Source organism: Triturus cristatus, chromosome 1_2, assembly GCF_964204655.1.
Source record: "Triturus cristatus chromosome 1_2, aTriCri1.1, whole genome shotgun sequence".
NCBI lineage: Eukaryota > Metazoa > Chordata > Amphibia > Caudata > Salamandridae > Triturus > Triturus cristatus.
In genome coordinates, this window is record NC_140580.1 from 858,185,052 (window position 1) to 858,205,687 (window position 20,636).

At 46.1% G+C, this 20,636-nt stretch overlaps 1 protein-coding gene across 1 annotated transcript in view; it reads right to left on the bottom strand.

Moving 5' to 3' along the window:
- Positions 1-20,636, bottom strand: part of EMC1 (ER membrane protein complex subunit 1) — a 281,531-nt gene that overhangs the window by 93,696 nt on the left and 167,199 nt on the right. Inside the window, exon 16 of the mRNA XM_085609063.1 lies at positions 422-583. Coding sequence (XP_085465189.1) covers positions 422-583 — 162 coding nt within the window. The remainder of the gene's footprint in view (positions 1-421; positions 584-20,636) is intronic.

Below are 20,636 nucleotides of genomic sequence, written 5' to 3' on the forward strand. Positions count from 1 at the left end.
TTTAGCTTCATGAGTCAGAAGTAGATGGGGAAACTTGATCAGGGTACCACTCTATGTTCCCGATGTACATGGAAAGACACAGTAGCATGCATAGCACTTTGGAGTTGGTTACATCATGAGTGGACAACATTTTGCACAGAACATCAGCTGAGGGTGAATATATAGGAGACAACCTTCTTTGTGTTGTAGGTGACATGAAGCTGATCAGATGTTCCTTATTACTCTGAACAGTACATTGGCTGGAGCGGATAAGATGCCTCCAGCCCTCATTGCACTGTATGTGTTGTAGCACGGAGTAGATATCCCCAGGGCTTTCTGCATAGCATGTTATCTGATGCTCACCACCTATCCCCCGAAGACTACATTAAGAGCACTGTATGCCCCATTACCCTCACCTCTTGGGAATTTTTATATACATTACCTGAAGTTTGTCGTCCACTAGTAAGAGTACTTTGGCATAATCATTATCCATAATAGGCAGCAGCAGAGACTGGAGGATCGGACGTTGCAGGACTGGGGGTGCGACGTGGCTCCATTTGCCAAAGATTGGGTTAAAAACGTAGAGGGAGCTCTTTCCAGTTTCCTAAAGGAAGAATGACAAGATGAATGTTGCCATCAGGTGATTTAGAGACTAAATAAGGATGATGAAAAGTGAAGAGACAAAAAGCTAGTTAGGGAAACAAAAGGAAACACCAACATTAAAATAGCAAGCTTGGGAGAAGAGATGAGAGAGAAGGTATAGAAAGAAGCTGGAACTTCAAATACAGCAGAGAAAGAAGGCTAAAACAATCACTAACAGGCTGGCAAGCTAAGTTGGCATTTAACCAATAGTGTAAAGTCTACTGCATCTAATTAGCGTGTACTATCGTCCGAGTCATCTCAGCGTCCCAGACGTAAAGGGCCCTTTACTTCCGGGATGCCGAGATCACTTAGACAATAGTACACACTAATCAGATGCAGGAGACTCATCATGACTTTATGCGTGGACTAACCGGCATTGATCCACATAACAGATGATGCAGCCTATCTTTCACTATATATTTTGGTGGCCAGCAACAGAACGGGAGGCCACCTACCCAAAATAGAAGGAAGAGTAAAGTGGACACATTTTCAATATTTTGAATACTTAGAACAAAGATTTTACTACATCTTTATGACTTCTCAACAATGCGGTTTGATTCCAAATTTTTCTCCCATAACCTATGAGCACTCAACCGTGAATCTAGCCTTGAAGAAGTCACTGCATGATGAAACACGTGTCGGCTGTTTTTTCTGGTTTTAATACACGCTACGGTCTACAGCCATCTGACTTGTGTCTTCAATTTTAGATTGAATAATCATGTGAATATGAAACATTGAAACTCTTCTTTTTGATTATTGTGGGAAGTGCTTTGGTAGTACGATCTTAATCACTAAAATAGGTCAGATATCTCATCTGCCCACCTCTATGTATGATTGCCTATTTGGAAAACTGAGGTTTGCTGAATTCCGTACTGCGAAACCACCAGCCCCTTCATCTTGAACACCCATTCTGTAGACCTGTGCCACCAGAAAATGTATCGACGGGGACCCAATCAGAGTAGACCCTTCAAAATGCAGCAGCCATTCTATCATTGGACCGGAGCTGTCACAAATAGACATTCTTTTAAAGATACCCCACCCACAAGTTAAAGACTCTCGGTATGTGGAGAACATTTCTTAAGCAATTCCTGGAAATGGACCCCTCATCCACTAACTTTGAGGGGGGGGGGGGCATATAAAAATCTCACAATTATAACTAGAGTTCAGGGATAACATTGAGGACCTGCAACCTTAGAGGTTATTTTAAGTTTAAATGATTCCCCTATGAGAGAGGAATACATGTGGAGATCAGAAGTGAAAAGCCAGTAAAATGTATTAAGCAGCTGAGATGAGGGGCACAGAAAACAAGCGTTTGCTATGAGAAATGGTGCTAACTTTCCAGAAGATGGATCAGAACTTCAATGCACATATATCCTTTATGACCGTGTTTTCACTTTAGCTTTTTAGCCAGGTTTATGGAGGTGCAGAGGTAGAATAACAATGTGCAGGAGAAACTGCAGTACTCCGTGTGTAAGTTCACCTCCCTTTATTTACATGCAACATGTTTGTACCTGGCAAGGAGGGGCCAACACCCTCCTCTCCCCAAATCTGTGCTTGCAATCCAACATGAGTCTCCCCCCAACCTATCCACACTGGCTCATCATTGAATAAGCTTAATTTACCCTCCATGTATGAGGATTTTGATAGCACATGTTTAAGTAGAATGGATGAAAGACTGGTCTTTGTACAGAAACTGTGGGATGAAGGTTAGCAGTACTGAAATTACTCAGTGTTTAAGTTATTTATTTTCTTGTATTACACGTTCCATCTTAAGAAACAACTCTGCATCGGCTCATTTCATGGACAAATGCAAAGGCATTCAGTCAAGAAACTGCAGAATCATGTTAATGGATACTCTACCACCAAAACTACTTCTGTCTTTGAGTATGAGCGCATACGAAGTCATTAACCTTTAATTATCTCTTCACACCCATGCAATGATTCTCAGGACCGTGCCAAAGTGGTATCAGTATTGGACTAGAAAAAGCTGCCATTCAACATGGTATGGCAAATTAATCATCAGCTGTGAAAGGAATGTCTGCCACACAGGGTTTCTACCATCTATAGCTAAGTTACTACCCATTCCAATATGCCAATGAAAGTGGATGGATTCCAGACTGGAGTGGGATTATAGTGTTTATAAAGGAAAATGCTACTTACCAGTATGCATCTGTTTTTGGCATGTAGAGCTGCAGAATGACATACTTGTGCATAGATCGCCATCTGGTGTTGGGCTTGGACGATTGCAGTTTGTTGCTGTCTTGGAAGAAATCAGATAGGTGACTCCTCCCTTGGACAATAGTGCGCATGGGCATCGACTCCATCTTCAGATTGTTTTTCGCCATGATGGGAAATGATGGAGTTTGTAAGAAACTGAAAAGATGTCCACGTGTAATGTATCTAAGTAAGATAACACTGGAATAGATAGAAGTTCCGGGGAGGCGGGTGGGCGTATGTTATTCTGCAGCTCTACATGCCAAGAACAGATGCATATTGGTAAGTAGTATTTTCCATTCGAGGCAGATGAGCTGCAGAATACATACTTTGCATAGACTGTATAGCAGTGCTATCCCCTAGCGGTGGTCACCTATATCTGTTGCAGTGGTCTGGAAAAGTGTTTTAAGAACAGCCTGGCCTACAGAAGCCTGTTGTTTTGCCTGCAAACCTACACAATAGTGTTTGGTGAAGGTGTGTGGTGTAGACCATGTTGCTTCCTTACATATGTCATCTAAGGGAATGTTCCCTAAGAATGCCATGGAAGCCCCTAGTTTACATGCGCTCTAGGGGGAATTGTTAATATGCGTTTTGTTTTCTGGTAGCATATTTGAATGCACTTGACTATCCACCTGGCAATTCCAGCTTTGGAGATGGGGTTTCATTTATGAGGTGGAGAGAAAGCTACAAATAGTTGGTTTGTCTTTCTAAAAGGTTTAGTTATGTCAATGTAATAAAGTACAGCTCTTTTGACATCACATGTGTGAAGAGCTCTCTCTGCTACAGAATCTGGTTTTGGGAAAAACACAGGTGATTCCATAGATTAAGATGGAAAGCAGAGATTACTTTCGGAAGGAATTTTTGATTTGTTCTAAGAACCACCTTGTTATGATGTATTTGTAAGAATGGTTCTTGTAGGGTTAAAGCCTGGATCTCACTTACTCTCCTGAGAGAGGTGATAGCGACTAGGAAAGCTACTTTCCATGCAATGAACTGCAGTTCGCATTTGTGTAGAGCACAGCTTTCCAAACTTTTCATGTTGGTGACACATTTTTTATACATTCCTGCTTTATTGACACTGCAATGCGCGCGCGTAGCGCGCAAGCTTGAACCACCTAATGGGGGTTCTCCCCCCGAGAAAATTTTGAAAAAGTAGTGGGCAAATGGTGCAGTTTCAAGCCAATTTTAGAAAGCAGGAAGGTTAATAAAGCAATTGTGAATCTGCTCTAACAAAGACAGCACCCTCCAAACCTGCAGATCATCTTCCACTTTATCATCATGTCTACATTTTACAGAGGCGTACTTCCTCCGTGTACTTCTTACGCCACTGCCTACCTACCTACTCACACACATCCCTCTCCCAAACATCGAGACTAGGCCCACCCTGGACCATCCAGGTAAATGCGACTCTCCTCTTTGCCAACAATAGCAAATGCAAACATTTTCATTCCATCTTTCTGCCTTTATTATGCATTGCAAGCTACTGAAGAACCCACCAACAGCAAATGTAGGTGGTGTGGAAAATGTTCATGACCTTGAAGGCAATGTTGTGCAAAAATAGAAGAATTAAAAAATGAAAAATAGGGCAGACTGGAAAGAAAAAGAGAATTTAGGCCTTAAATATAGCACTTCATTTTGCATGTGGCCGTTTCTAAGTGCTGTAAAATACAGGCAATATAGTTACCAATGTTTTGGAAGTATGGAAGGGTAAGTCAACTTGCTGTAATTCTGACTGATGTTTTCAGTCACAGAAAGACACTAAGAATGTGCTGAAAACCTGACTTCACCCCAAGTTCCTAGTAGTGAGATTTCTCAGTGAAGCAAGATAAAGTGCCATGAATTTTCCTGATTAACCATGGACCAGTCTCTTGTGGGAAACCTGTAACAATGTCCAGTGAGTGACAGAGTAACTGAACACGCCTAAACAGCATTATGTACAGTTGAATACCACATTCTTCATAAGTCATAGCGCTTCTTTCCAATAAAAAGTCTTATTTTGTGATGTAATTTTCTCTTTGGGCATGTAATGTAATCCAGGCACATTACATCCCTCTTGTTCCTAAATATAAGGAAGCAAAGAGGTCTCTTGCAGCCTCAATTCAAAGAAACGTCTGGAAACTTGTATTAAGCATAGCTGACTACATGAGCACCAGTTACGTGCAGTGGAACAAAGCGCTCGGATACCTTCAGGTCTAGTTTGCGCTATATAAAACTCCACCCAAAAAAAATACAGAGCAAGTGACGAGTCTGGGTCAAAAAGATCACAAAGATTTGTGCATCAACTTCCCAAATCCTAACAGTAAATGTCTGAAACGGAAAACGAGTTATAATAGTGGCATTTTCTGAATGTCTGCATTGGAAGAAGGGATACAGCTGGGGCCAGACCACTATGAATTTGAAGAAAGACCTCTTAAAAATAACATCTTGGTTTGGGTTTCATTTCACATTAAGATCAAGAGAGACAGCGAATGTAGCAGACATCATGCAGAACTGAAGTGGCAAAACTCAACCCACCTGGCCTTGAAAATTGATTACCAAACAATAAAATAGCCAGAGGTACCACATATCTGTATCAGAAATTCAAATTGTGCATCAACTTCTGCCTCCTTTTATATACGACAATGGCAAACTTCACAAGTAAAAATAAAATATATGAAAAAATAAAGCATGAACATCGACTTCTATGGCACAACCTATGTCTAAAAGGCAAGCGTAGGCGCAAGGCGTAAACCACAGTTTTGTGAGCTTCATTTGGGTGGCTGCCCAAAAAGAGTGCTGCCTGGGGCAGACCGTCCCCCACCTCCCCCCGCCGCAGCACTGCAAAGGTAACTTCAATGTACCTATTTTTTTAATATAACAATGTTCAATTTTAAAGACAAATCTATAGAAATATGTGATGAGTCGTAATTTCTTCTGTCACTAAACTTTGAGGAACACCTCAAATAACAGCTGGGAAAAACACAGCACAGCTCTCTCTGTATAAACTAATACCTGCATCTCATGTTTAGCAGTCTGACACACTTCTGGGCTCGGTCTGCACTAAAGAAACTTTAAAAATCTAATTTGAAGATGAAGAGAACAAATTAATGCAGTTGGGGGCTGGGTGGAGGGGACTGGTAGATAATGCCCGAGTGGAGCCTTTTTCAAGCAGTATTACAAGCTGCATTCATGTGTACATGTTCTAATCTTTATACATATGCTGCATAGTGCCTTAGCGCCTGAAAGTGGTAGGAAATGTGTTCATAGCTGCAAAGGTTTCAGATTGCCACGTGTGACATTTTCATAAGTTCAGTGCGATTATGATAGACATTTGATCGAGTATGAGTGACAAGCAAAATAAAGGAATGAAGAGAAGTGAAACATATAAATATTCCAAATTACAACCATTTGCACAACGAGAAGCGTGTTTTAAGCAGTTTAATGTACGATATGTTACGTCACTTCTTTAAGAACTCCAGCATATAAAACAAGTAAACATAGCCATGTCTTTATCAGCTACAATCTACATACTGACATTGCGGAAATTAGGAATAATTGTTTCTAAGTGAGCTGAAAAGTTAAATTTATGCAGGGTATTGCAGTGCTTTCTTGTCCAACTCAATGGCGCTAACAGTAATATTGTCTGCAGAGAGGGATGAAACGGACAGCCAGCCCTGCTGGACCGCACCGAAGGCAGCCAAAACGTGATCGGCAAAATGATGTGAAAACATTAGGATCTTTGCAGCGCACAGTGATGCCGCGAGTGACTGACAGTGTCACCCACCCCAACTCTGTAGTCTACTTCATGTCGGTGATTCATTTGGTGTGGCCCACGCGAGTGGGATTTCTACACAGTGTGAACGGAAAGACTTGACAAGCGCGACTTTTGATGCCATCTAAATTGTGTCGACTTTCAACTTCTGAACAAAGTGTACAAAACTTCCATAAACGGTGTTCCAAAAATCCCATTATTTTTCCGACTTAATCGAAAAATAATTGAAGTTTTTCTGTCACCATCTGGATGATGTCGTGGGCGCCAGAGATTGCTAAAAGCTCAATCACCAACTGATTCTCGTTTCACCCTTTCTGCTCAGAGCCCAACAGAGCCACTGAGGACAGACCGTAAATGTCACCTGCACGGACCCTGCCTTTACAACGCTGATAGAGACAAAGTAAAATAGCCAACGGCTCTAAACATATTCACATGTTAAAACCCGGCTACTCAGAAACCTAGAGTGCTGCATAAATTATGCAAAACAGAAAGAGGAATTCTGGGAGGTTCCAAGGTCAGGTGGTTAGTGCTCGAACTGAAACACATCAGTCCTTCAGCTACCCTAGAATTTACCAGCTCCAACTGTCTGCATCTTGACAGGAGTTCCCATTCACGACCTTATTTGATCACCCTACTTGTGAAAAGGTCAAGAATGTAGAAGATTATTCTCCGGGCCTGCCGTTTCCTCCTCGTCCTGAAATTGCGCATGTGCTGTGCGCACACGGCGCTCACACGCTCGTCTAGAAGTCTCCTCCTCTCCCCATATGTCTGGCGTACGAACGTCGCATCATCCCACGACACACCCACCATTAGCAGGCGACACAGTACCGTGTCGCGACACAGTTTGGAAAGCTCTGGTGTAGAGGTTCAAATGGAGGACCCATGAGCCTTGTAAGGACAATGTTTAAATTCCACACTGGAGAGGGTGGGATTGTGGGAGGAATTATCCATTTAAGGCCTTCCATGAACGCTTTTGATAGCAGGTACCCTAAACAATGACAAATGTTGTCTGTTTGGCAGGTAAGCGGCAAGGGCAGCATGATGTAATCTTATGGATGTGCATGCTAAATGACATCTTTGTAGATGCAGAAAATAGCAAATAATGTTTTGAATTGAAGCATCTAGCGGGGCAATTTTGTTGTTATTGCAGTAAATGACAAATCTTTTCCATTGGCTGCATTACAAGCTCTAGTAGTAGGGCGTCTTGCTTCTTTAATAATGTTCATACAATCTGGTGGGAGGTTTAGGTAACCGAATTCTAGCATTTCAGGAGCCAGATTGCCAGGTTCAGTTGAGCTGGATCTGGCTGTCTTATCTCTCCATGGTTCTGTGTAAGCAGCTTTGGGGAGAGCTGTAGTTTTTGGTGTGGAACTACTGAGAGTTCCAGGAGTGTTGTGAACCATGGTCGCCGGGCCCATGTTGGAGCAACTAGGATCATCTTGAGAGACAGTTTGAGCTTGCGCACTACTAATGGAATGAGCGGGAGTGGCGGAAAAGTGTACGCAAATCTGCCTGACCAGTTCATCCATAACGCATTTCCCTTGGACAATGGGTGTGGTAACCTGGCAGCGAAGGTTGGGCATTTCGCGTTTGCGTGTGTGGCAAACAGATCTATATCTGGGTGGCCCCACTTCTGAAAAAATGGATGAAGAACTTGAGGATGAAGTTCCCATTCGTGTATCTGTTGTGTTTGACGACTTAGCAGATCTGCAATCTGATTGTGTATTCTTGGAAGACGTTCTGCTAGAAGATATATGTTTTGTGGGATTGCCCATCTCCATATGCTTTGCAATAGTTGAGAAAGATGCAAAGAATGTGTTGCTCCTTGTTTCTGTATATAATACTTTGCTGTCATATTGTCCGTGCGGACAAGGACAGTTTTGTTGATGAGATGTGTCTGGAAGATTTCAATGCTAGAAATATTGCTAGTAATTCTAGGTGATTGATGTGGAGCACTTTTTGTTGGGGGTGTCCACCTGCCCTGAATGGTATGGTGTAAGAGATGAGCTCTCCAGCCGGTGAGCGATGCGTCCACTGTTAGCACTATCTGTGGAACTGGGTCTAGGAATGGCTGCCCTTTGGAAAGGTTTTGTGGGTTCCACCACTGCAGAGAGCGATGTGTGCGGCTGTCTACCAGCACCAGATCTGAAAGTTGATCTTGAGCATGGTTCCACTGACATGCTAATCATTCCTGTAAAGGGCGCATCTGAAGACTTGCATGAGGTACTATGAAAATGCAAGAGGACATCATTTCTATGAGCTGCATGAACATTCGAGCCAGTAGTGAGTGTTGGGGTTGAAATTGTGTGATGAGGGTTTGCATACTGGCTATCCTGGCTGTATTGGGATATGAAAGCTTTGGAAGTGTTTGTGTCCCCTAGATACTGATGGATGTAGGAGGGTTGGAGATGTGATTTGGTGAGGTTTATTACGAACCCCAAGTCGTGGAGCAGCTGAATTATTTGGAGAGAGTGGTGAACACACTGGCTGTATGACTTGGCTTTTATCAGCCAGTCATCTAGGTATGGAAACACATGAATTTGTTGTTTCCGCAAGTGTGCGGCTACTACCGCGAGACACTTTGTGAAGACTCTGGGTGCTGTGGTCACTCCAAATGGGAGGCCCTTGAACTGATAGTGTTGTCCGTCCACAGTGAACCTTGGATATTTCCTGTGAGCAGGGTGTACAGGAATATGGAAGTAGTCGTCCTTGAGATCTAGAGAGGCAAGGATGTCGCCTTATTGAAGCAGCGGAAGGACCTGTTGAAGAGTGATCATGTGAAAGTGATCTGACTGTATGTAGGTATTGAGGTGTCTGAGGTCCAGTATTGGTCTGAGAGTACCATCCTTTTTGGGGATGAGAAAGTAAAGTGAGTAAACTCCTGTCCCTTGATGCTGGAGGGGAACTGGTTCTATTGCATGTTTTTGAAGCAGTGAGAGAACTTCCTGTTTGAGGAGTGGAAGATGTTCCATGGACATTGGACATTGTTTGGGCGGTATGTTGGGGGGAGTTGCGGTAAGTTCCAGGCAGTAACCATACTGGATAATTTGTTTTACCCACCTGTCTGTAGTGCTGGAGTTCCAGACAGGTAAGAACTGTGAGGGTCTTCCTCCGACCAGAGTGGAATGGTCTGGAGGGAGCGGAGGGAAGTCCTTGTTTGGTAGTGGGGGAGGTTTGATTGTTGTTACCTCAGCCTCTCCTTTTGTTATTATTTCCCCTGTACCCACCTCTAAAATATCCCTTGTTGGGGGATGTTTGTGTGGGGCTTTTGTAGGAGGAGGAAGTAGTGTCTGTACTGATGTTTTTGGAGGCGCCCCTATAAAAGTAGCGAGAAAAGGAACCTAGTGTTTGAGACTGTAATGCTCCCATAGATTTTGCAGTGCCTATCGTTTTGAATTTTTTCTAAAGCTGTGTCTACAGCTGGGCCAAACAGGTGTTCTTGATCAAACGGCTGATTTAAGATAGTTGTTTGCACTTCTTGTTTAAAACCGGAAAAGTGCAACCATGCATGTCTACGTAGTAAGACACTGGTGTTAACAGATCTAGATGCTGTGTTTGCTGCATCGAGGGCACATTCGATGGATGCATTTGTAATTAACTTGCCCTCCTGGACCAGATCATTGGCTTTGGCCTTGTATTGGTCAGGCAAATGTTGAATTAGGTCCGCAAGCTCATCGTAGTGAGCCCTGTCATATCTGGCAAGTAGTGCTTGTGCATTAGCTATCCTCCAGTGATTAGCTGCTTGGGAGGCAACTCGTTTGCCCGATGCGTATAGCAGTTTAAACTCTTTGTCCGGAGGTGGAGCATCACCAGAGGTTTGTGAATAAGTACTTTTTTTGCATTGGACACTATCAGAGAATCTAAAAGGAGTTGTCCTTTAATGTAGGTGGGATCGTTGGGGGCAGGTTTATATTTATCAATGCGAGGATTGACAATCCTGGTCCTGACAGGGTCTTAAAAGACGTCTGGTGCTTGTTTAATGACACCTTTGAGCATGGGCAATGCATGTATTGTCTTTTGTGACTGGGCAAAAGTATCTAACAGGAAGTCTTCTTTCATGGGGTCTGAATGTAGTTGTACGCCATGATATTGCGCAGCCCTATTAATAAGCTGATTAAACCCTATGTTGTCATCTGGGGGAAGATGGCCTTGTTGGGTATGCATCTGGATCAGGAAGGTCTGGAGGATCTGCAGTATCATTGCAATCTGCCCATGTATCCTGTGGTATAGCAGTGTCATCATCAGGGTCATCTAATGGGTCATTATGGTGTCCACCCCCGTCCCCCTAGGTCATCGACACCCTGTGGTGGTAAGGGTGAGCATGGAGAGAGTCTAGGAGAGTGTATGGGAGACTTTGTAGGAGACAAAGGCTTAGTAGGAAGAACAGGAGAAGAGGGTCTTAGGGGTGAAATTGCAAAGTCTCTTTTCTTCACAGGCCCCTCAGGAGAGTGAGAGGTATCCAATTTCCTCTTCTTTGTTGGGAGACTAACAATATGACCTGTTTTAGATCCACATGCAATGTCTTTTGTTTCGGATCGATAGGATCTGGTTGAAACAGTTCTTCCTGGTTGTTGTCTCCTTTTGGTGCCGATGTTTTCGGTTCCGAATGTGGTTTGGATTTGCGCTCTGGAGCCATAGGAGGGATTTTGTGCTCCTTTGGCTTCGATGTCGAGTCTGAAATCTTTTTCGGATCCGAAGGTTTTTCGGGGTTTGTTCGGATCCGAGGCCTTGTGGTCTTTCGGTGCCGAAGAGCTCGATGCAGAGGCTTTTTTGGACGCAACGGGAGTAGGATGTATTCCTGATTTCGGTACAGACTGTGTTTTTTGGGTACGGATATGCAGCTTGCTCAGTCCCGAGCTGCCGGAAGGCTTTTCCTTCGTTTTTGAAGCCGGGCCTGGAGGCGGGGCTTCTGAAGTTTTCTTTCTGTCTCGACGAAGGCCTTTAGGTGAAATTTTGACCGGAGCCACCTTTTTTTCAGGTGGGGTAGGGGCATTTGTACTCACTTGTTGACTTGGAGTGATGTGGTTATCGGAGTCATCAACTTCAGAGACGATGTCGAGCTCCTCCGAATCCTCTGCCTCTGGAACGTCGGGCCGTCATCGAAAATGTTGTCTGGCACCGGTGCAGCCTGTTGAGCCATAACGTTTCGTCGAGCCTGGCGATCACCGATAGTCTTTTTTGATCGAAAAGAGGCGCAGGCATCGGCAAAGGTTGCAGACCTTGTGGCCGTCACTGTGTGGAAATTTAGCTCTACACTGGGGGCATTTTTTAAATGGAGTCCTTTCCTTAGCCATGGCGCCGATGGGCCCAGCGGCCTGCATCGACAAACTGAATCGCGGATTTGAGAGTTAGCGCGTCGAAGGGCATGCGAAGGAAAACAATACCGTTGAGTGGTGATGGCTTGTGCGTCGAAAAGGTTTGGAAACACTGTACCGAACCGGAGCGCCGAAGTCACATCCGAACCCGATGGCGGAAAAAAAAAAAAACAATCTGAAGATGGAGTCGATGCCCATGCGCACTATCTTCCAAGGGAGAAGTCACCTATCTCGTGACTACAAAGACTTCTTCCAAGAAAACAACCATCTGCAATCATCCGAGCCCAACACCAGATGGCGACCTATGCACAAGTATGTATTCTGCAGCTCATATGCCTCGAACGAACAAGTTACTTACCTTCGGTAACGCTTTTTCTGGTGGATACAGTATCTGCCTGTGGATTCCTCACCTTGTGAATATCCCCTGCGCCAGCAACATTCGGAAACTTTTGTAGCAGTCCACGCCGATGGGGTCGAAGATGACGTCACAGAGACACGGCTCCGCTCGCGACTCCACTGACGTCACCGGCTCCATAAGAAGACCTCCTCGGCGTGATGACGTCAGTTCCGCCCCTTTTTTCCGTGCCTCCGAGGCACACGGACGGACTGACAGCAATATGTACATAAACAGCATACACAGTACACAATATGCATATCAACACACACAGTGTGGAAAAGAAACATCAAAGCACTAGAAATAACCCAATGTCCTTGACAGTCATAAATACATTTGAAATCATCAATAGAATTACCGTCATAGAGTCACTGGAATAGAAGGATGGACAACGGGGAGGCGGGTGGGTCAGTGAGGAATCCACAGGCAGATACTGTATCCACCAGAAAAAGCGTTACCGAAGGTAAGTAACTTGTTCTTCTGATGGATACATCTGCCAGTGGATTCCTCACCTTGTGAATAGATTCCACAGCAGTCCCCGCTCCCGGAGGAGGGTGTCCATCCCCCTATACCAGAAAATCCTGAAGGACGGAACGGGCAAAATGTCCGTCCCTCCTCACCTCAGAGTCCAAACAATAATGTTTTGCAAAGGTGTGAAGGGAGGCCCAAGTTGCCGCCCTACAAATGTCCTCCACAGGAACACCCCTAGACAAAGCAGAGGTAGAAGACTTTGCTCTAGTGGAATGAGCTCCTAAACCCTCCGGAGGCTCCTTACCAGCTAGGGAGTAGCAGATCTTGATGCATAGCACAATCCATCTTGAAAGGGTGCGCTTGTGCACCGCACGACCCTTTCTGCAGCCAGCAAAGCCCACAAAGAGCTGGTCATCAATCCTGTAGTCCTTAGTCCTGTCCAGGTAAAAGCTCACCGCCCTCTTAGGGTCCAAACGGTGAAGTCTCTCCTCCTCCTTAGAAGGGTGAGGGGGAGGATAAAAGGTAGGAAGGGTAATGGACTGCCCCAGATGGAAGGGAGTTACCACCTTAGGCAAAAACGCAGCCCTGGTCCGGAGAACCATTCTTTCAGCATGCACAGTCAAGAATGGGGGTTTTGAACTAAGAGCTTGAAGCTCACTTACTCTCCTTGCCGAGGTGATTGCAACGAGGAAAACCGTCTTAAAAGACAACAGTCTCAAGGGACACTTATGTAAGGGCTCGAAAGGAGAACCCATAAGATAAGTCAGTACAAGGTTTAAGTCCCACTGAGGGACAATAAAGGGAGTAGGAGGAAATTTATTCGTAAGGCCCTTGAGAAACCTAAGCACAATAGGTGATTTAAATAAGGACGGCTGATCCGGCAGGCATAGGAAAGCCGACAAAGCTGATAAATATCCCTTAACAGTGGCCACAGCAAAGCCTTGCTGGGCAAGAGAAAGAGCAAACTGCAGAATGTTAGACAAACGAGCCTTCAAGGGATCAATCGACCTCTCTCCACACCAGAGAACGAACTTAGACCACCTATAGGAGTATATGGATTTGGTGGAGTGTCGCCTGGCCGATAAAATAACATCCACCACATCTGGCGGGAGAGAGAAAGAATTCAGGTTGCCCCGTTCAATCTCCAGGCATGAAGGTGTAAGCTCCGGAGGTGGGGGTGTAGAACCTGCCCCTCCGACTGCGAGAGGAGGTCTGCCCTCAGAGGGAGACGGAGCGGAGGGCACGAGGAGAGGTGGAGAAGATCTGTGTACCACACCCTTCTTGGCCAATCCGGGGCGATCAATATAACTTGGGCCCGGTCTTGGCGAACCTTCCTCAGAACCCGAGGAATCAAGGGTATGGGAGGAAACGCGTAAAGGAGTCGTGAGCCCCAACTCAACTGAAACGCGTCTCCCAACGCCCCCTGCACCGGATACTGGAGACTGCAGAATGACAGGCAGTGCGCGTTCTCGAAAGTGGCAAACAGATCCACCCGAGGAGTTCCCCACGTCCGAAAGACGTGACGAACTACCTCCGGATGGAGCCTCCACTCGTGGTCGGCAGAGAACTGCCGACTGAGACTGTCCGCACGAACGTTCAGCACCCCGGCCAGATGATTTGCCATCAGACAAATCCGATGGTCCTGAGCCCAGGACCATAGACGCAGGGCCTCTCTGCACAGACAAAGAGACCCCACTCCTCCCTGCTTGTTTATATACCACATCGCGGTAGTGTTGTCCGTCAGAACCTGAACAGACTGACCGCGAAGGGAAGGGAGGAAGGCCTTGAGCGCCAAGCGTATCGCCCGTAACTCCAAAAGGTTGATGTGAAGCAACCTTTCCTCTGGAGACCAAAGACCCTTGATCTCCAGATCCCCCAGATGAGCACCCCACCCTAAGGTGGATGCATCCGTTATCACCGTGGCCACCGATGGAGGTAGATGGAAGGGCTTCCCTTGGGACAGATTGCCCTCCACGCTCCACCAAGACATCTCCGCTGCAGCTTCTCTGGAGATCCTCACAGACTCCCTGAGATCTCCCTTGTGCCGATACCACTGCTTGCGGAGGCACCACTGGAGCGCCCTCATGTGCCAGCGTGCATGGTTGACCAACAGTATGCAGGAAGCGAACAGACCGAGCAGGCGAAGGACCTTCAGAACTGGAACAACCGCTCCGCTGAAAAACAAAGGAATCATTTCCTGTATGTCGAGAATCCTTTGAGGAGGAGGGAATGCTCGACACACAGTAGTGTCCAGTACCGCACCTATGAACAGGTTGCGCTGAGAGGGCACCAGGTGAGATTTGGGCACGTTGATCGAAAAACCCAATCTGTACAACAGCCGAGTTGTATCCTGCAGATGACACAGCACCTTCTCCGACGACTCCGCCTTGATCAGCCAGTCGTCCAAATAAGGGAAAACCGAAATTCCCGATCTTCTGAGATGGGCTGCCACCACTGCCATCACCTTTGTGAAGACTCGAGGTGCCGAAGTAAGACCAAACGGAAGGACCGCAAACTGATAATGTTGCGACCCTACCGTGAAACGGAGATACTTCCTGTGCGACTTCAGGATGGGGATGTGAAAATACGCATCCTGCAAGTCGAGCGACACCATCCAGTCCTCCTGATTCAGCGCCTGAAGAACCTGCGCAAGGGTGAGCATCTTGAACTTCTCCTGTTTCAGGTAAAAGTTCAGGATTCTGAGGTCTAGAATCGGACGCAATCTGCCGTCCTTCTTCGGGATCAGAAAATACCGGGAGTAGCATCCCTGACCCCTCTCCTGCTCCGGAACCACCTCTATCGCCCCTTTCTGAAACAACTTCAGGACTTCTTCCTGCAGGAGAAGACGGTGGTCCTCCGAGCAAGCACCTTGGCAAGGAGGGTAAACAGGAGGGAATTCCCGAAAGGGAAGGGCGTACCCATTTTCTACAAGATCCAGAACCCAAAGGTCTGTAGTAACCGATTCCCAATCTTGTAGAAAATGGGTAAGCCGGCCCCCCACAGGACCAGCATGATCCGGAATGTCGAATCTAGGGCTGTTTTGCGGTGGTGGGAGGGGCTGAGGAAGAGGAAGAGGAGGAGGAGAGTTGACGGCCACGTGAGCGACCCCTAAGCCTTCCTCTATATCCCTTGGAGCTTTGCTGCTGCTGCTGCTGCTGCTGGGCTGGTCTATAAGAACGAAAACTCGCCCTTCCAAATCCTCTGTACCTTTTGAAAGTACCTCTCGGCTGGGATTGAAGGCCCAACGACCTAGCCGTAGCCTTACTTTCTTTGAAGCGCTCGAGAGCAGCATCAGCCTTCTTCCCAAACAGACCAGACCCATCAAAAGGTAAGTCCAACAAGGTCGACTGGACATCCGAAGAAAATTCGGAGGACTTAAGCCATGCTCCCCTCCTGGTGGCAACTGAAGACCCCATGACCCTGGCAACTGAGTCTGCTGTATCCAAGCCACTCTGTATAACCTGGCGAGCAGCCGCCTGGGCATCCGACAGTACTTCACTGAAGCCTGCCCTATCCACCTCCGACAGCTTCGGTGCCAACTTTTTAGCTGAATCCATAAGCGCATGGATATAGCGCCCCAATAAACAAGTCGCATTAGAAGACTTTAATGCCATACTGGCTGAAGAAAAGACTTTCTTGGCCGATTGGTCCACCTTCTTGGCCTCTCTGTCCCCTGGGACCTGAGGAAACGCACCTTTTGAACGTCCAGAACAAGCAGCCTGAACGACCAGACTTTCAGGTGAAGGGTGTGATGACAAAAACTCAGGATCCCCCGGAGCCACCCTATATCTCCTTGCAACCACCTTGGACACCGCAGGAGCCGAAAAAGGCTTGCGCCACACATCCAACACAGGCTCCAATATTGCTTCATTAAAAGGCAACAGCGGCTCTGACACCGCAGTTGGAGAGTGCAACACCTCAGTCAAGATATTAGACTTGAACTCAACAGATGGCAATTGAAGGTCCAACAACTCTGCAGCCTTTCTTATCACAGCATGATAAGGAGCCGCGTCTTTAGAAGGTTCATCTGAAGGAGGAGTGATCTCCCACTCCGGAGACAAATCCAACCCACTTGCCTCCTTCAATTCGTCAAACACCTCATCGGATTCGACCAATTCTCCCTCTTCAGCCTCATCCATAAGATAGCTCCTCTCCTCCAGCACTCTCTGCGCCTCTCTCCTGGAACGGATCCGCACCTGCGGCGTCGGCGGCGCCGTGATCGAATCCGACGGCGCCGGCAGAGGCGTCGAACGCGGATCAGCTGGAGCAGCCGGCGTCGAACGAGGTCGAGTCGGCGCCGGTGAAGAGGGAAGCGGCGTCGATGTTTTCGGCGCCGGCATCTGCCAAGACGGCGTCGCTGGGAAGAAAGGCATAAACGGTGCTTGAGGATAAACCTGCGGCACTCCCAGATTAAAAGCCATCGGACCCATCGGACCCATAGGTGCACCAGAGGAATACATGGCCCGTGAGAACACCCCATACATCGCATTGAGATACTGCGAGGGGTCCTGACCTGGATTAGGGAAAGCTGGATACTGGTCAGGTAACACCGGACTCGGGCCTGCCGGCGCCGACGGTGGAACTTGCGGCGTCACAGACTCACCCGGAGCCTGATCATCCTCATCCTGGGCCGGAGTCGGAGACGGAGCCGAAGGACCTGCAGGACCTGGAGAAGCCATCGGTGCCGGCGAATCAGCCGGAGCCGGAGAAAACACAGGAGAAGATGGAACAGGAGGCGAAGCCGGAACAGGAGAAGGAGACACTGACTCCCTTCGACGCCGAGCAGGTGATTTAGACTTCGACGTCGAGGCCTTGTGATGAGACGAATGCCTCCTTTTCTTCTTATGCTTCTTGCTCTTTGAAGCATGTCCCGACGTCGACTTGGAAGCCGACCTCGACCTCGACCTGGATCTTCTTCTACCTCTTTTCTCCTTTCTCTTCATCCGGGCGATAAAGAGCTTTGCCTCTCTTTCCTTAAGAGCCTTTGAGCTCATCTTCCTGCAACACGAACATCCTTCAACATCGTGGTCCGATGACAAACACCAAACGCAGTCGTCATGCGGGTCAGTGATGGACATGTGTTTGCCACATTCATGGCAAGGCTTGAAACCAGACTTCCTTGCCGACATTCTCGAAGAAAGACAGAGAAACTTCGGAATAAACACAAAGTAACAGGTAAAGCTACCAGTAACGATTCCCGAAATCCGTTGGCGTCGTCGGCGCGGAAAAAAGGGAACTGACGTCATCACGCCGAGGAGGTCTTCTTATGGAGCCGGTGACGTCAGTGGAGTCGCGAGCGGAGCCGTGTCTCTGTGACGTCATCTTCGACCCCATCGGCGTGGACTGCTACAAAAGTTTCCGAATGTTGCTGGCGCAGGGGATATTCACAAGGTGAGGAATCCACTGGCAGATGTATCCATCAGAATTAATGTTTCTTTTACTTGTTTTTTGGCCTTGACATGCCCTGTAGTTTACTCTGAAATATTTCCTTTGTTTTAGCTCATGCTTTGCTTGAACTCGGAGGTCTAAACTGATTCCTGCCAGTCTGTGCTTGGACTTTGGGTTGGTCTGTGAGTTCTTACAAGTTTTGGAGAACAGAAGACTCAATACTTTCTCTACATGTCGTCCTGCTTCATTATTCGCACTTACCACAATTTGGGGGAGAACACCTTTTATTTGCCATAAGGAGCTCATCAGAGTTTTTTGCACTAATCTTATAGTCCCATCAGAACCTTCACCAAACTATTAGCTCTGCAAGCCTCAGGATAGATCTTGACATCTGAAAAAGAGTGTCTGCTCTGCTTGAACAATTTTAATTCAGGTCGGCGATGCGAGTTAGCCCCATTTCAAGTCCTGATGAATGTCAAGATTAGCAGCATGTGTGTGAGAAGAGCGTCAACAGCCATAATACTTCCTTACAGAGAGTAATACAACGTGCGTTTCAGTGACGTCCTGAGCATGAAAGTGTCGGACTGTTGTGACGCACAGGACTATTCTTGTCACAACCAAGAGTACATTGCGGACCAAGTGTCTCAGCAGGAGGAGCTGGATAGTGTTGTAGGCTAAGTGTGGCTGTCACATTTGGTACTTCGCTTTAATACACAGCTTAATTTGAAAGGCAAAGTAAGTGTGTGTTATTCAGCAATTTATTTCAGGGCAGTGGCATCACCAATTTATTGGCATACATTTAAATTAATTCACTGAAAATAAAAACAGAGGAGACATTCATAACTGATTTAATAATGCTAACTGTTTTTGAATCCCATTGGAAGTTTGATTTGTACATTGGCTAATCTGTTTAAGACAACTAAAAACATTTTTTTTTCAGCATATTGTACAGTCAAAGTCCAGTACAGAGTCCAGGGAAAACAGTTAACAACTGGAAACACTGGTTAATATCCTTCGAAAACAACCAGTAGGTATGGATGCTAAAACCTTTGAGCCTGAAAGAAAAAATGCTTTTATGCAATTGTTTGGGAGATCTGGTCAGTGTGTTTGACAATTTGTCTGAGTTGGAGCCTCCACCTGGCTGGCACATTTAGAACCTGGGATGTCTAAATAGAGGAAGTCTCCAGGATGAACAAACAGTATTCGTAGGGCAAAAGTGTTTCACTAGAAAGATATTTTGTAAAAAGAAAAAAGAGCTGTGATGTACGGGCACTATGTATTTTAGTAGCACATTGTGAGAACGGTTTAACATCAGAAATATCAATTTGCCTTTCTGACACCAATAAAATGCAAGAAGGCAGGTTGCAGAGAATTTGCCACCCAAACATGAACTCTTTGCAGGAAGATCTTGCTTAGCAAAAGGAATTGGGGTAGCCCATGTAGCTGCCCAGAACATCTCCAAGAGGTAAAAGTCACAAAGGACGATATCCTTTTGTTTTAATGCTTTCAGCACCTCTAAACTATTTAACGAGCAGTAGTAGATTGTGTTACTTTGACAATGGGGAAGGGCCACCATTTGCAATGACAAGCATGCCCTTTCTATTGAAGGACCAAGAAACATCCTAGTTGTGAGAAGTTCTCTCATCTGAGGAAATAGTAGACCTCAGGTGAAAAACTGGAAGTGTAGTTTCCTGGTTAAGACTTGAATTCTATTAGAAGATAAGAAACACAAATGTCCCCCCTCTACCACCGCCCCGGCACATGTGACTTTCTAAATAAATGAAGTAGGCAATTGCTCATTTATGAGCACTATGCATAGTCTAAAAGAGAAGACTGCAAATTCACCTCGAAAATGGATGTTCACTCAAAAAGATATTGCATGAATTACATATTTGTTACTTTAAATGCTTGTTGTACTGCCATTAGTTTGTAAACCATTAATGCATAGATTGCAAAGGTATGGAGACACTAATATGCTTCTTTTAATTTTTATTACCTTTATCACAAAGTTATTATGGACATGCTTACATATTGTACAGTGTGTTGTACTAATAAGGCACACCAGACGACTTTATTTTATGATTTAGTTAGGTTTTTTTTTTTTTTTAAAGAGGGGGTTATATTGTGCATTGCTGCATCTCCATTAAACACAAGGAGATGATGGATGGTGCGCTGAAACCTTTTAGACACTCACCCCCAGTCACAGATCTGGGTTCAATCCATCATCGTTCTTTAGCTCTTTGCCACCCCAGTTTAGACCCCGCCATATGCAAATCAGTCTTGAGCCTGTGCCTCATGGGAACAGTGCAGCCCAAATTGCCAAGCCAGGTCTGTCCTGGACCGGTAACAAGCATCCTGGGACCGATTTCAGGGGAACACCACTCATCAGCCAGGCTAGATTGAATCCAGTGGCAAATTGAGCAAGGAGCCCACGTCTGCACACACCCTGCCAACATAGGGCAAACACAGCAAACACAAGGAG